At 43.6% G+C, this 16338-nt stretch overlaps 3 protein-coding genes across 6 annotated transcripts in view; 1 reads left to right on the forward strand and 2 right to left on the reverse strand.

Annotated features, from left to right (window-relative positions):
• LOC127362358 (gap junction delta-2 protein-like) overlaps positions 1-16338 on the reverse strand; it is a 678509-nt gene that overhangs the window by 190914 nt on the left and 471257 nt on the right. The gene's annotated exons all lie outside the window — the stretch shown is intronic.
• The window catches only part of nf1a (neurofibromin 1a), a 101272-nt gene that overhangs the window by 74274 nt on the left and 10660 nt on the right, over positions 1-16338 (forward strand). For all 3 annotated transcript variants that reach the window (XM_051397903.1, XM_051397905.1, XM_051397904.1), the window contains 18 exons: positions 1244-1676; positions 1794-2134; positions 2962-3164; positions 4705-4898; positions 4976-5116; positions 6996-7275; positions 7373-7587; positions 8543-8604; positions 8695-8836; positions 9489-9590; positions 10013-10153; positions 11077-11203; positions 11471-11602; positions 12362-12497; positions 12794-12954; positions 13048-13170; positions 13266-13378; positions 13485-13585. In XM_051397903.1, coding sequence (XP_051253863.1) covers positions 1244-1676; positions 1794-2134; positions 2962-3164; positions 4705-4898; positions 4976-5116; positions 6996-7275; positions 7373-7587; positions 8543-8604; positions 8695-8836; positions 9489-9590; positions 10013-10153; positions 11077-11203; positions 11471-11602; positions 12362-12497; positions 12794-12954; positions 13048-13170; positions 13266-13378; positions 13485-13585 — 3147 coding nt within the window. The remainder of the gene's footprint in view (positions 1-1243; positions 1677-1793; positions 2135-2961; positions 3165-4704; positions 4899-4975; positions 5117-6995; positions 7276-7372; positions 7588-8542; positions 8605-8694; positions 8837-9488; positions 9591-10012; positions 10154-11076; positions 11204-11470; positions 11603-12361; positions 12498-12793; positions 12955-13047; positions 13171-13265; positions 13379-13484; positions 13586-16338) is intronic.
• LOC127362369 (uncharacterized) overlaps positions 13913-16338 on the reverse strand; it is a 384160-nt gene continuing 381734 nt past the window's right edge. Inside the window, exon 3 of the transcript XR_007884435.1 lies at positions 13913-13968. The gene's annotated coding sequence lies outside the window, so the exon portion shown is untranslated. The remainder of the gene's footprint in view (positions 13969-16338) is intronic.

The following is a 16338-nucleotide window of genomic DNA, read 5'->3' on the forward strand; positions in this document are numbered from 1 at the left end:
GGAAAGAACATGAATTTAACCATAAGACATTAGCTGAACTGAGTGGTTGCTGTTTGTCTTGAGTGAAATGTCAGGAGTTCACCGTGGTCAGGATAACTCTTCACACAACAAGGGGCATGTCCTCTAGATCCCTGGGGACCTCCAGACAGGAGTCTCTGGAGCTGGAGCTCGGCATCAGACAGTCCTTCTCTTCAGGATCAAAAGCCATTGCCATGGCCCCAGCCTCCTCTTTTCCCTCTTGTATTTCAGCCAGCCTTTCCTTCTCCACCTTGCTGTCTGCTCTCACCTCCTCGAGCATGACACTGGCATCACACGGCCCAACCACTCCCCCGGCCTCCGGCCGTTCAGTGCCCCAGTAGCCCACACTGCTCACCAAGTCCATATTGGACCGGGAGGTTCGGGGGGCATAAACCCGGCGCTGAATGTGGCAGACCTGGCATGCCAGTACCACAATGGCAACCAGCAGGCAGACAATCAGCCCCCCTGCTGAACCTATAGCAATCAGACCCATCTCAGTGTCGATCAAGCAGTCGGCTCGAGTGCCATTGGTGTCTGTATCAGGAGAGTTTGTGTGGTCAATCGTTGTGGGACCAGACACTGCAGCAGAGGTTGAGCCGTCACCATGATCATTTGTTGTGTTCGAATAAGTTAGCATGGTTGTAAGGTGTTGGTCTGCATCAGTAGGACAGAATGGCAGCTGGTTGAGCAAGAGAAACAGCCAGAGAGCAGTTCTGGTACCTTCCATTGTGCTGAAATGAAAACAAATGTTTTGAAAAGAATAAATTCAGTTCAGAAAGACTGCATCACTTACAGCCTAAACTATTTAAGATGAATTTAAATCAAAAAGGTTTCACTTTTAATGTGATCAGAAAGAAGCAGCAGGATCTAGTTTTGACAATACTTACTTGAAGTTGTCTGATTTGGAGGTCTTGTTGGACAGATGCAGTGAGAAACCTGCTGCAGTCAGACACTTGAGATGCTCTGCACTCACTTCCTGACCACCTCTCTGGGTCTTTTTCTGCTCTGGTTATTTCAGGGCCTCTGGTTTCATACCACAGATGCTTAAGAACTTACAAGAAATAAGAGACAAAAAGGAAATGCAAAAACCAAAACGGCATTCATTAGTGTCACGTATTATGCTATGAACAATTTTAGGCAGGGGCATGTGTACAAACATAATGCACAATTTACTGCAGAAGGCCTGAATTTGAATTTGTCCTTGTCTTTTTTTTATCTCCTTCAGGTTCAAAACAGGCCAGATCAACGGTGACCTGCTCATCTACCATGTCCTCCTCACCCTCAAACCCTACTACGCCAAGCCCTACGAGATAGTTGTAGACTTAACACATGTAGGACCTAGCAATCGCTTCAAGACTGACTTTCTGTCCAAGTGGTTTGTGGTCTTTCCTGGTTTTGCCTACGAGAACGTAGCAGCTGTCTATGTTTACAACTGCAACACGTGGGTGAGGGAGTACACAAAGTACCACGAGCGGCTCTTAACAGGACTGAAGGGCAGCAAACGGCTCCAGTTCATCGACTCCCCGGCTAAGCTGGCCGAGCACATCGAACCTGACCAACAGAAGCTACCTGCAGCCACACTGACCCTGGAGGAAGACCTGAAAGTGTTCCACAATGCCCTCAAGCTGGCCCACAAGGACACCAAGGTTTCAATAAAGGTGAGGATGCAACCATAGCATTCTGTACTAAAAGGTGCTGTATATTTTGACTGAAAGGATTAGATAAGCGAATAAGCCTTGGGTTTTCTAAAACAATGTATTATTCTTGCTGATCAGGTGGGCTCGACCGCAGTTCAGGTGACCTCAGCCGAGCGGACCCGTGTCCTCGGCCAGCCCGTCTTCCTCAATGACGTCTACTACGCCTCAGAGATTGAAGAGATCTGCCTTGTGGATGAGAGCCAGTTCACCCTCACTATGGCCAACCAGGGCACACCACTCACATTCATGCACCAGGAGTGTGACGCCATCGTCCAGTCCATCATCCATATCCGGACACGCTGGGAACTGTCGCAGCCAGATTCCATACCACAGCACACCAAGATCCGACCAAAAGATGTTCCTGGCACTCTGCTCAACATCGCTCTGCTGAACCTGGGCAGCTCTGACCCCAGCCTCAGGTTAGTCCGGCAGGGCACGATTGTTTGACTTAGAAAAAAATGTTTTTCTGGCTCTAAAAGAAAAGAGGGTCGGATCCATGTAATTGAGACACAGAGGATTTTTTTGCTAATCAAGCTTAAGGATGTGAGAATGCAAATGTAAAAGTAAAATCCATATTGTCAAATCTGAAGCAAGCAAGTCCTATGCAGTGAAACCCCATCTGTTTGATGTCGTCTTATCATTCAATTTAAATTCTAGGGATGATGATTCAATTGAACAATTCCCAATTTAAAAATCAATTCTTGAGCTAAAGGTCTGACTTGGGCTGTACGAATCACTCACCCACGTGTTCTGTGCCACAGTCAGTAACCGATCAGTAATGAAATCCAACAGTGTGTCATTACTTATTAGCAGACTGCCACTACGGCTGCAGGGACTGACTGCTGGTCTTTCAAGCAGAACACATTATTAATTTTTCTAATTAATAATTATTACTAATATTTTGTGTTTAGTAAGAATTGGGGTTTTTTTTACCTCAAAGTTGAATTAAGTCATTAAATTAATAAATGCTTGCAACCACTGCCATTTTTGAAGACAGACTACAACTAACTCTAGCGTGTGCATGCTTTAGATTGTCCAGGGTTAGGGTAATATCTCGCAAATGAGTTTCACCTTTTTTGTTCTGTCAACATTGCGTTATTAACTAACATTTAGAAAATGGATTTTGGACAAGCTATTATTTCTGCCCAAATCTCTTAGTGACAACTGAGGAATAGTGAAACACTACTACTAGTACTACTCTTGTGCAGGCTAAACACCTCTGCTTGGTTGTCCATCCCACATCCAGGTCTGCGGCTTACAATCTGTTGTGTGCTTTGACCTGCACCTTCAACCTAAAGATAGAGGGCCAGCTGCTGGAAACGTCTGGCCTCTGCATACCAGCCAACAACACCCTTTTCATAGTCTCCATCAGCAAGACTCTGGCTGCCAACGAGCCCCATCTGACTCTGGAGTTTCTGGAGGAGTGCATCTCAGGCTTCAGCAAGTCCAGTAAGTCTTAACTTGGGCTATTCAAAGTGCCTTTTTTGGGGGTTTATGCAAGATATGTTGTTGGGCACGTGAGTAGATTTACTAGTAGGTCACATATTCAATAATTAAAATGGTTGTTCTCTCAGCTGGAGCGGAAACTAGACTGCCCCCCATGTTAGACCAGAACTGACAATCTAAAAGCCCTTCTGGTAGCTCCTAGAGGCCATATGTCTATACAGCTGAACCAAAGCAGTTTAGACCAAATCTCGGATGTTTTTATCCTTTAAAGCCCTGTGCTTTCACTAAGAAGACTAAGAAGGTCTATTAAAGGAAACTCGTTAGTTCTTGGAAGCACTCTAGGGTAGTTATGTAAAGTTATAAAAAGGCCATGTTGAATCCTTGTTTTTTCAAATAGTTAGTGCTTTTTACATTATGTGAAGCAGGTGTCATGTTGGCAGTGTGTCAGAAGGATTGCATTGCTCAGCAAAGAGCTAGATTAGTGGTAGGAACAGAGGAGAATTTTCTTTTCCATCGCAGCTTTTTAATATGCTGCCATTGTTACTGGTTTAGTTGATTTCCATAGTTGACCGTGGTTCTTCTGCTTGGGTATTATTATGATTGACTTGGTTCTCTCAGTGCACACACATGTTGGATATTCAACTCGTCCTCCCCTCTTTTAAAATGCCACACACTCCAGAAATGTATGTGATAACTACAGCTAAAACAAGCATAATAAACTTAATAATTGGTGATATTTGTTATTTTGTGCTACTTGTGTTAAATGGGATTCTACATTTCCCAACAGCATAATTTGGTGAGACCCTCTTCTGGTGGAGGAGCTCCATTCTCAATCTGGCTGCTCACCAAAACTTGGCTCTGCACTCTAATAGTAGTTAACTATTATAATTACGCTCTCATGTTAATCTATGTCACTGTCTATCTACCCAAGCTCCCTGCAGACTCAACTCTTCTGTGGCTCACGAGCATAACCATGACCTGAAGCGACTATTTAAAAAATATATATATATATTTATCCAAATTTTGCAGCAGAGTGCGCTGCTCTCTTGACAGAGCCAGCTCTGGTTTGTAATCCCACAGACTCGCCCACCAACCCACTTTTCTAATCATGCCTTGGCCTAGTGCTGGCTGTGTTGTTTTTAAGTTTTCATGTTCTAAACATTTCATATGTTCCACAATGCTAATGTTACTTTTTGTTAGTGTTTGTAATGTGTTCTGAATATGGTGGTTGATGTTGGTAATGGTCATTTTTGTACTGGTGTATAGTTTTAGCCATTAGTGACATTTCTGAAGCCAGTCATCCATGCTGGCAGATCACTGAAGTTCTGCGAGGTAACTCTCACACTTACTTACTCACCCCTGGGGATTGGAAATCAGCAATCTCAAGTAACTGCCATTGGACAATATGAATGATATGAATGAAATGATCACACAACTGTATAAATCACTGATAAGAAAATCTCTAATTTCACCATTGATGTAACAGTGAACTATACCTGGCATTAAACCAGTAAACCAGAGCGATGTTGTCGTTGTGTTGCAGGTATTGAGCTGAAGCATCTCTGCCTGGAGTACATGACACCCTGGCTGCTCAACCTGGTCCGCTTCTGTAAGCACAACGACGACGCCAAGCGTCAGCGCGTCACCGCCATTTTGGACAAGCTCATCACTATGACAATCAACGAAAAGCAGATGTATCCCTCTATCCAGGCAAAGATCTGGGGCAGCCTGGGCCAGGTGGGTCTACCACACCAGCAGCTTGATAGCAAAACGTGTTATTAATTTAACCTCTAACTTCCTCACTGTGTCTCCAGATAACAGACCTGTTGGATGTGGTGTTGGACAGCTTTATTAAGACCAGCGCCACAGGAGGCCTAGGCTCCATCAAAGCAGAGGTCATGGCTGATACAGCAGTGGCTCTGGCTTCAGGGAATGTCAAACTGGTCTCCAGCAAGGTGAGACTCTCCACTCTGAGCTAATACATGCTGGAATAATGTCTGCAGAGTTACCTGTGCTCAGAATGTTACTATGGATATATTTTGTTTATTGTTGATGCAATAACACTCTTTTCTTTGTTTCTCACCAGAGCAGTGCGTTTGTGAGCAAATACTAGAGCTATCATCCACTCATTTCATTTCATATCACTGCCGGTGTTGGGTCAGATTACTTTGTAATGTAGGCGGGGACTAAATGCAAATTAGATAACAGTTTTGTAATTTGTAATGCATTGGATTACAAAAGAAAATGTAAATGGCCAGAGCCGACGGCATTGGGCTTTCACAACGGTTCCTTATAAACCTATGGGTGATGTCACGGGGGGTACATCCATTTTTAATTATACAGTCTTTGGTTCAAACACAAAATCGTATCACTAAACAAAATATCGGAATACTCAAGTGTATTGACATTAGTCCTAGGTCTGACTTACTCTAGTTTGTACCTCCTGTGCCACTTTAGAGCTCTTGTAAGGCACTCAAAGCAGCTTGAGTTGAGACAGTGTATCGTTTGCCTTCTATTTTCATCCCAAACTGCAATAGAAAGCTCCATTTACATGTTCAAATGAATTCTACTGACTTGATATTACATTTATATTGAATAATACTTTTCCTTATGTGCTGCATTCCATAACAGATGATGAATGAATTTAACTGTTGTTAATAGTTTAGTTTCTGTACCAATTTGACACTGCTGTAAGAAAGAAGCATAGAATGTGATAATTACTTACTTACTAATGGAAAAATAAATCCAAAGCTGTATATCACTCCTCACTTAGAGTATCCAAAGAGACAAATTCATCCACTCACTATCCATCATCTGTGTGCTTTGTATCCTTATTCAGCCTCCTACTCCGATAAACAAACACAACATACACAGGCAGACACAATAGAAAAGCCAGGCCCTGGCTCCTATTATGGCACACAACAGCACTGCACTGAATAGTGGCCATTGTGAAGACTGTTGGCTAAGAAAAGACAGTCAGTGTTTAAGTTAAAGTGCTGCTCCCCTCATTGATTTTCTGTAGTTTAACCAAAGTGTTGAATTGAATTTAATATCAGGTTAACATGTGTAGGCTACATGGCTGTGGGAACATACATGAGTGTTTGTGCTGGTGTTGTCCATACGGTCGCTGTCTGATGTCATGGCAGGACAGTCTGCTGAGCACAATGGAGCCTTGTCTGCTGCTCTTGAACTCTTTGTCACCCAAGAGTTGAATAAATGCTATTTTCTAACTAGTTATAACCATAGCCATATTGTCATATGTATCGGCTCCATATCCAGGAAGACATGCACAGTGCTGGCCACTGTAGATTGCTTCATTACAGCCATGTTTGTCAGGAAGTCTGTGACATGTTCTTAAAGGTTTGGCACATTAGATTGATCAAAACATGATTAAAGTTCCACTACAACTGATGATAATTCATATGAGTGATACAGATTTTGGAGAATGAGCAGGTATAAGCGGAAGATAAACTAAAGCTTGCACTTGCAGTCTAGACACTGATTTGGGTTATTTTAGGTTGAATTTCAGTCATGGGTATGAAAGATTGAATGAGATGGCCTTGTTTAGCTTTTGCGGGCCCACAACCTGCTTTCATCAGCTTCGTTTCCACAGCAGCAAGTAGCTGTTTTCAGTGATGAACCTACTGTGCACTGCCTGCTCAGCACCAAATGTCAGACAGACAATAAGAGACTAGCTGGTGAACATAGTGAAGCCTTTAGCAGCCAAATGGGTTCTAATATTAATTTTCCCGTCATCATTTTAAGAATGACATGAAAATTTTGGTTTCTGTTTGTGACGTTTGAATGTTGGGCTCGTCTTGTTCTTTGCGGCAGGTTATTGGTCGGATGTGTAAGATCATAGACAAGACGTGCCTGTCGCCAACACCTACACTGGAGCAGCACTTGATGTGGGATGACATCGCCATCTTGGCCCGCTACATGCTCATGCTGTCTTTCAACAACTCCCTGGATGTTGCGGCCCACCTGCCCTACCTGTTCCATGTGGTGACCCTGCTGGTAGCCACCGGGCCGCTGTCCCTCAGGGCCTCCACCCACGGTTTGGTCATCAACATCATCCACTCCCTCTGCACCTGCTCGCAGCTCAACTTCAGTGGTAAGGACTTACTTCAGCTCTTTGATTAGGCCAGCACCACAGTGGAAGCAGAGACAGAAAATTTAAGTAAAATAAAATGTTTGTTGTTCTATTTCAGAGGAGACAAAGCAGGTTCTGAGGCTGAGTCTGACTGAGTTCTCCCTGCCCAAGTTCTACCTGCTGTTTGGCATCAGCAAAGTTAAGTCAGCCGCTGTCATTGCCTTCCGCTCCAGCTACAGAGACCGCTCCTTCTCACCGGGCTCCTACGAGAGGGAGACGTTTGCCCTGTCCTCCCTGGAGACAGTCACTGAGGCCTTACTGGAGATCATGGAGGTCAGCAGAGAAAATCAAGTCAACGGGACATCTGTTTTTCCACTCCTTCTCTGCCCACCAATGCATTTATTTCATATTATAAAACCCAGAGAGTTGGTAGATATGGCAGAAAATTGTAATAAACATATCTTTATTCTGCGAAAGCAATATATTCAATTTGTTAATTGAATATATTGTGGAAGATAAAAGTAGTTGTAAAAGAATGAATGCAACAAGCAATTCTTAAAGGTTTTATATATGAAGTTCACTTGCCAGGGGATGTCACACTAGAGCACTAGCATGAAAACAGTGGGACAGAAATAAAATAAAACTCAACTCAAACCGACTTAGTTAGTCTTTCCAACAATCACTGCAATGGCCGGGATGGAATTTTGGGGACAAATTCCTGGTCAAAGTATGTCCACTAAAAGTGCTTGTTTTTTTCCACTGACAGGCTTAGATTGTTATTCTCAGTGTCTGACAACATTATGGAAAGGATCCCTACAGAGATAGACCAACCAAAACAGCTGTAATATCACTATCACTCTCCACCAGACTCCATACACAATCATTTTACCTTGCGTAACATCGTAACTTCATAATTATTCAAATATTAATTTATTCAAAACTTGATTCAGCTTCAGAAACAAAATAAAATTCCCCAAAACCGTCTTTGTTAATCTTTCCACTGTTCCACCAACTCTGGTTTGGTGGAAATAAATGCACACGGAGCAGATGGAACGGCTATGTAAACAAACCATTAAGAGGCTGCGATAATAGTTGTTGCTGTATTCATGTTCTAAATCTCATATATAACCATTAATCTTTACTATCAATGTAAAACTGTTTATTAGCTAACTTTCTATGTGTGGGAGTTAACCAGCCAAATGGGCTGTCCACTGTTCTTGACCTGCAGCTGGTCTGCAACTCACTATGTTTCCTTCAGTTTGTTTTCTCTGTGTGGTCTTCCCTCCAGGCGTGTATGAGGGACATCCCAGCCTGCAAGTGGTTAGACCAGTGGACAGAGCTGGCACAGAAGTATGAACCTCTTCCATCTCATTTGAATGCATCTGCGTTAAGACCATGAATGTGCTCTGTGGAACCTATGTGTTTGTGTCTGGATTCTAGGTTTGCATTCCAATACAACCCATCCCTCCAGCCCAGAGCACTGGTGGTGTTTGGCTGCATCAGTAAGAGAGTGAGCCACGGCCAGATCAAGCAGATCATCCGAATCCTCAGCAAGGCCAGCCCACTGCTGAGCATAGACCGGGTGAGAGCACATTCATACAAGCCTCTACAAACCTGTGCTGTTAACCATAAACATGTTTCAGTTCAATTCAGTACCAACTTGATTGTTATCTGGAGATTTCCATTTCCTTGGCATGTGTATAGTCAAATTCTAGAGACCTTTAAGTACTTAAGCCAACTTTTTGCAACATGGACAACACATTTTTTCAATAAATAAATTAAATTCATAGACAACCTGTCAAATGGAAGGGAGACACCCTGTCTGACTTTGGTAAATTTAGAACACACCATGTGATTAGACCCTGTTGTATTATTTTTACATTGTTTGTCTGCAAGCATTCATGAACTAAGTTATATGATTACCAGTTGTTCCCCCAAAGGTCATAATTTTAAAAAGCACAATCTGGATGAAGTGTACATCATTAATATTGTGAAATGTGAAACAGATGATATTGGGCATGGTATTAGGCTTGTTTTTAATCAATTTTCATTATTTTAAACAAAAGCTTTCTTCAAGTGATTTTAATTAATGTTAAGATACATTTAGTATCGATTGTATTGAGGTTTGCAACAGTAAATCAGTAGTTTTTCACTGATGAATATTTATTTATATAATGTTTCCTTGTCTCTGCCTCATGCTCCTCTTCCTCTTCTCACTTCCCTCCTCATCACAGGGCCTGGAGAGCTGTCTGAAGGGGCCAGACAACTACAACAGCCAAGTACTAATAGAGGCCACAGTTATTGCTCTGACCAAGCTGCAGCCTCTACTTAGCAAGGTACACAGCCATTGTAGATCCACCTCTAGCCACAGCCAAATGAAAAATGAATTAGAAAGGACCATACAGAGTCCAGACTATCAAGTCATCTCCATTGACACTTTAGGCCACACTAAGTCAAACCATTCCACAGAGATTTGTATTTATATGCTATATATGTAGCCATTTCCACTTTCTGTAGCAACTTTACAGGTGTAGTTGGTGAGCAGGAGAAAAGTACCAGTCTTCATATCTGGTCTTGGATTCTTATTTACAGTTATCCAAAGTGGAATATCAATGCTAAGCTAAAGTACTGAAATACGTTAGTTCTAAATTAATAGTCAGCAGTTCAGTAGTTATTCTCCACTCATCCCTTCATTGTCATATTTAGAATTAGATTTTTATTTATGTTGTTGACAAGCCCACCCTGTGTCTGTCTGCAGGAGTCTCCCATGCACAAAGCTCTGTTCTGGGTGGCGGTGGCTGTGCTGCAGCTGGATGAAGTAAACCTTTACTCAGCTGGAACCGCTCTGCTGGAGCAGAACCTCCACACTCTGGACACAATGCGCGTCTTCAATGACAAGGTAAAAGACACACTACGCAAGCCAGAAAACAGAAGGTCTCCTCTGATCTTCCATTCCCAAAGTTTAATGCTGTGTGAACTAAAAGCCAACACACTTCTTAACACACTCTTATTTAGGGTGGGCAGGCTGCACTAAGAGGTGTTAAGGATACATGTTACAGTGTATTTTAAAAAGTAGCTTCACGCTAAATCCATACACAGTCTCTTTCTTACACTGTCATTTGAGTCTGATCCCACTCTATTGTGTTCATTGCAATGGTATGTTTGACTTTTTTCTAGAGAAAGTAATGCAATCCTGCATTGGAGAGCAGCTCAACATAACTACTTCTTTGATGTTAAATAACTTTACATAAACTGAAGGTGTTACTCTTCGCCAGCTGGCAAATTAAATGCATTGGATTGTGTGCAGTGGTCATCATTCACTGTTTATTGGCGAGTGTTGTGAAGGAAAAGCATCACAACGTCCGAGATCCTCATCCATCGTCCTTCATGCTGTGCTGAAAACACGTATATGACTGACCTCACAGAGACACTTTGCTTTTTTTCTTGTTGACAACTAGTCAAGGACCCTGTCTACACGTATATGTACACAATGCAATGAAGTTAAAGCCAGGGTCCAACCTGAGCCTGGGCTATAAAAACAAATTGAATTTTTGACAGGCTTGCAGACCTCTACTGCACAGCAGACCTTAACAAATTGATACAAATTCTATAATGTTGCATGCCATGCCCCCATGATTGCAGATGTGTATTTATAGTAAAAGAAAATGCAAAGCCCCTTTTAACACTAACTAAGCACTGACTTATCTTGAAGAGGCCAACTATGTGCAAAAAAGTGGGTTGTGTCTCTGACAGTGAATGTTTTTAAAATTACGAAATGACCTGAGACGGCTTCCTCATCCCACTCTCAATATGTTCCTCCAGAGTCCAGAAGAGGTGTTCATGGAGATCCGGCGGCCTTTAGAGTGGCACTGTAAGCAGATGGATCACTTTGTGGGCCTCAACTTCAGTGCCAACTTCAACTTTGCACTGGTGGGCCACCTACTCAAAGGTAAAGCAGCCACTGATAGGCAGAGTGTGGGCTCTGTGGTATCAGTGGGGTACATGTTCAAATATGTAGAGAACACACAATGATCAGTGAAGAGTAAAAACAAAGATGAATTTGATGTCAGTGTGATTAAAAGTATGCACATAGTTCAGTTCAGCTGCAGGGTTTCAGGAAGGAAGTCCGAGGCAGAATAACGGCGAGCAGAAGTACTGTATGTGCCAAAGACATCTGGATCAGTGTCTTGTCTTATGTCTCTGCTTGCATCACCAGGCTACAGACACCCATCACCCACCACAGTAGCGAGGACAGTGAGAATCCTGCACACACTGTTGGCTCTCATCAGCAAGCATCTGAAATGTGACAAGTTTGAGGTCAACACCCATAGTGTGGCCTATCTGGCTGGTACGTAACACACTCAGCGGCATTTCATGGATCCTCTTTTATACATTTCACCACTACACTACTCTTGCCCGTTGCACCATGGGAAATAACTACCATTTGCTAAACATTTTTGCCAGTATGGATATGAAATAGGTCTTAAATTACATTCATAAAGGTCTTACATTTTTTTTTTAATTTAACCTGTATTGTGTTACTGAAGAAATGAGATTGAACTTGATTAACTGTATATTGGTATGCAAAACATCTTAGGACATATTTTCTGTCTTGTATAACTACTTCTGGAAAAATAGGGGAATACATTTGAAAAATAGTTAGTATTATATTTACCAACACCTACTTAGTAGCCAGTATTCAGTTGTTTGTTTCTAGTTGAGGACCTTTACTTAAAGCTGCAGTAGCTCATTTTTATAAAAATATTTTTTTGTCATATTTGAAAGTTGATTGTTGACTCTTACTACCAGGGTATCTGTATTTGCTGCCTTGGGAATGATGATGATGCCCTGATTGGTTGTTTTCGATCTTGTAAAGGAGCAGTAGGAGGAGCCAGAGGAACCTGATTGTTTCAGAGATTGCCTGTCTCATGTACTACTGTCTGGTTATAGTGAAAGTTTCAAGAAATGTGACAAAAAAAAGCTCTGCAGCTCTGACAAATATTGAGCAAGTGTACAAACCATTACGTGTTCTTGGTTATGGTGATTCAGTTGGTTTGGATCTGCCTTTTTGACGTTGATGACCTCCATCCCTTGTTGTTTTGTGCAGCACTACTCACTGTATCCGAGGAGGTCCGAAGTCGCTGCAGCCTCAAACACAGGAAGTCACTACTGATTTCTGACCTCTCCATGGACCCGGTACCCATGGACACTTATTCCAGTCACATCACTGATCCCAGCTGCAGGTGATAAACAGACGATGAAGTTGTCCAATCAGTCCACAACAAAATAAGCAGACTAGTTGAGATTCAGTCCAATGAGCATGCTCACTTTAAGAAGCAGACCTGTTTTCTTTTATCACAACAAAATGCAAGCTCATTTTGCTTTCTATGGCTCCTTAACAAGAATTTGGCACTGGAATTTTGCTTTCTTAAGTTCTAATAAAAGGTAGTTCAGAGGTACTTTGTTGTGTATTATCCTTTGTCCACGTTTTAAATTAGTCATCAAGTTGTCTGCTGACGTCTGTTCACTTTCCTCTCAGAACTCTACGAGAGACTCAGCCGTGGACATCACCTCAGGTTTCAGAGCGCTACCTTTCAGCCCATCACTACCCCACGGTGGGCCAGATCAGCCCTCGAACACGAAAGTCCATGAGCCTGGACATGGGTCAGCCCTCACAGGCCAACACCAAGAAGCTCCTGGGTATGAGTTATCCCTTTGCTACGTGCAGCACATGTTGATCTTCCCTTGGGAGAAGCATTCATAAATAGAATCCCTATTTGTTGTTTCTGCCAGGCACCCGGAAGAGCTTTGATCACCTCATATCAGACTCTAAAGCACCAAAGAGACCAGAGATGGAGTCGGGTATGACCACCCCTCCCAAGATGAGGCGGGTAGCAGAGAATGACTACGAGATAGGTGAGAGCCTGACCCTCGCGTTCCTTTCTAAGTCTAATTTGAAGCAGTCTGTTTGAGGAGGTATTTAATGTAAATCCTCAATGCTCTAATTACAGAGACACAAAGAAACTCGCACCTTCGCAAGGTGTCTGTATCAGAGTCCAATGTTCTACTAGATGAGGAGGTGCTGACTGACCCAAAGATCCAGGCTCTGCTGCTCACTGTGCTGGTGAGGAAACACACCACACAGTCTTCAGTTCACTCCAGTAGAACATGACAGATAGTCTTCGGATTTACTTACTTCTTAAATGACTGTTTTGATTCTGATTTTCCAGGCCACCCAGGTGAAATACACCACTGATGACTTTGACCAGCGAATTCTGTACGAGTACTTGGCTGAAGCTAGCGTTGTCTTCCCAAAGGTTTTTCCAGTTGTGTAAGTAGCCATCATACTGCCGTTCTCTCGGTTAGGATGTATTCTGTGCTATAGGACTTTTTCCATATGTTTCTTGTCCAACTGGAAAAATTTGCAGTTCTTTTTATAGTCTAATGTAGGGATTGTCACAGGTACACTCGATTCCTTGTAACTGATTAGATTAGATTAGATTAGATTAGATAGATACTTTATTCATCCCCAAGGGGAAATTCACAGTTTCCAGCAGTATCCATAGACTGATAATAATAACAATAACAATAATAACAACAACAACAGGAGGTCAAATGCAAAAGAACTAATAAAATTGAATAAATAGCAAAACAATGCGCATGGGGCTAGTGTCCTAAGGTGCATGGTCAAATCCAGTGCTTGAAAGGCCTAAGGTGCATAAGTAGGTGGTCACATAATGCAGAGTGCACTGCGTCAGGTGGTACAGTTTGATACAGGACAGACATATTGGCGTTTAGAGTTTGATGGTTTTTCTCCCCTGGGTGGAGTTGAAGAGCCTGATGGCGTGGGGGAGGAACGATCTCCTCAGTCTTTCAGTGGAACAGGACAGTGACAGCAGCCTGTCTCTGAAGCTGCTCCTCTGCCTGTAGATGGTGCTGTGCAGTGGATGGAGTGGATTGTCCATGATTGACAGGAGCCTGTTCAGCGCCCTTTGCTCTGCCACAGATGTCAGTCTGTCCAGCTCTGTGCCCAACACAGAGCCCGCCTTCCTCACCAGTTTGTCCAGATGGGAGGCATCCTTCTTCTTAATGCTGCCTCCCCAGCACACTACTGCATAGAAGAGGGCGCTCGCCACAACAGTCTGATAGAACACCTGCAGCAGTTTTTTGCAGATGTTGAAGGACGCCAGCCTTCTGAGGAAGTATAATCGGCTGTGACCTCTTCTGCACAGGGCATCTGTGTTGGCAGTCCAGTCCAGCCTATCATCCAGGTGTACTCCCAGGTATTTGTAAGTCTGTATCAACTCCACATGGTCACTGTTGATGGTCACAGGTTCCGGGTGAGCCCTGGGCCTTCTGAGGTCCACCACCATCTCCTTGGTCTTGGTGGTGTTGAGGTGCAGGTGGTTGGAGTCACACCATGTGACAAAGTCCTGGCTGAGTTTCCTGTACTCCTCCTCTTGGTCACTCCTGATACAGCCCACAATAGCCGTGTCGTCCGCGAACTTTTGCACGTGACAGGACTCTGAGTTATATTTGAAGTCCAACGTGTACAGGATGAACAGGACCAGAGAGAGCACTGTCCCTTGCGGTGCTCCAATGCTTCTGACCACAGTGTCAGACCTGCATTCCCTCAGTCGCACATACTGGGGTCTGTCTGTTAGGTAGTCCATTATCCATGCCACCAGATGTGAGTCTACTCCCATGTCTGCTAGTTTGTATTGCAGAAGTCGAGGCTGGATGGTATTGAAGGCGCTGGAAAAGTGCAGAAATGTAATTCTCACAGTACCGTTTCCCCTACCCAGGTGAGAAAGGGATCTGTGCAGCAAGTACACAATGGCATCCTCTACTCCCACCTTCTCCTGGTAGGCAAACTGCAGTGGGTCAAGGGCGTGGCAGACCTGTGGCTGGTGTAGCAGCAGCCGTTCCATGGTCTTCATCACATGTGATGTCAGGGCGACCGGTCTGAAGTCATTTAGCTCACCAGGATGTGGTCTCTTTGGGATTGGGATGATGCAGGATGTCTTCCACTGTCTAGGGACCCTCCCCTGTTCCAAGCTCAGGTTGAAGATGTGCTGTAGGGGGAGTCCCAGCTCCAACGCACTGGCCTTCAGAAGTCAAGGGGATAAGATAAGATATTCCTTTATTTGTCCCACAATGGGGAAATTCCAATGTTACAGCAGCAAAGTGGATAGAGAAAAAAAAAACTGTATAAAAAGAGTAAGAGTAGGAAATAATAAATGAAAACACTGTACAAAAGAAAAAACAGTAAGAAATCCACAACAACAGATAAAACAAATAGTAGTAGCAGCAGCAGTGTTTGCACATGGGCAATAGATTGCACAGTGAATATGGAATGGTATTGCACAGTAATTACCTCCTCAGCTCTCCACACACCTGGGCTGCTGTAATAGTGGGTGTGACAACCAGCTCCTCTGTGGCTCCTGAGGGGAGCGAGAGAGAGACAGCAGCAGAAGGGGGTATGGTGACCTGAGGTGTTAACGGGATGGGGTGGTCGAACCTACTGAAGAACTGGTTCATCAGGTTTGCCCTCTCCGTATCTCCCTCCATGTGGGTCAGCTTTGAGCTGCAGCCGGTGATGGTCTTCATCCCATCCCACACCTCCTTCATGCTGTTGTTCTGCAGTTTCTGCTCCAGCTTCCTTTTGTACTGCTCCTTCGCTTCCCTGAGCTGGACTCTGAATTTCCTCTTAACACGTCTAAGCTCCTGCTGATCTCCGTCTTTAAAGGACCTCTTCTTCTGGTTAAGAAGGCCCTTGACATGACTTGTAATCCAGGGCTTGTTGTTTGCATAGCAGCGCACAGTTCTTACAATACAACAACATCCATACATACAGTCCAGTCAACAGCCTCCTCGGTGTCCTCACAGTGCGAACCCTGCAGTACATCCCAGTCCGTACTACCACAGCAGTCTCTTAGAGCCTGCTCTGCTTCAAAAGACCACTTCCTGAATGAGCGCATTGTTGTGGGTTGTCTCCTCACTCTTGGTTTGTAGTGAGGCTGAAGCAGAATCAGGTTGTGATCAGCTTTCCCCAGTGCAGGCAGAGGGGTGGCGCTGTATGCG

This window comes from Dicentrarchus labrax, unplaced genomic scaffold (genome assembly GCF_905237075.1).
Source record: "Dicentrarchus labrax unplaced genomic scaffold, dlabrax2021, whole genome shotgun sequence".
Classification (NCBI taxonomy): Eukaryota; Metazoa; Chordata; class Actinopteri; family Moronidae; genus Dicentrarchus; species Dicentrarchus labrax.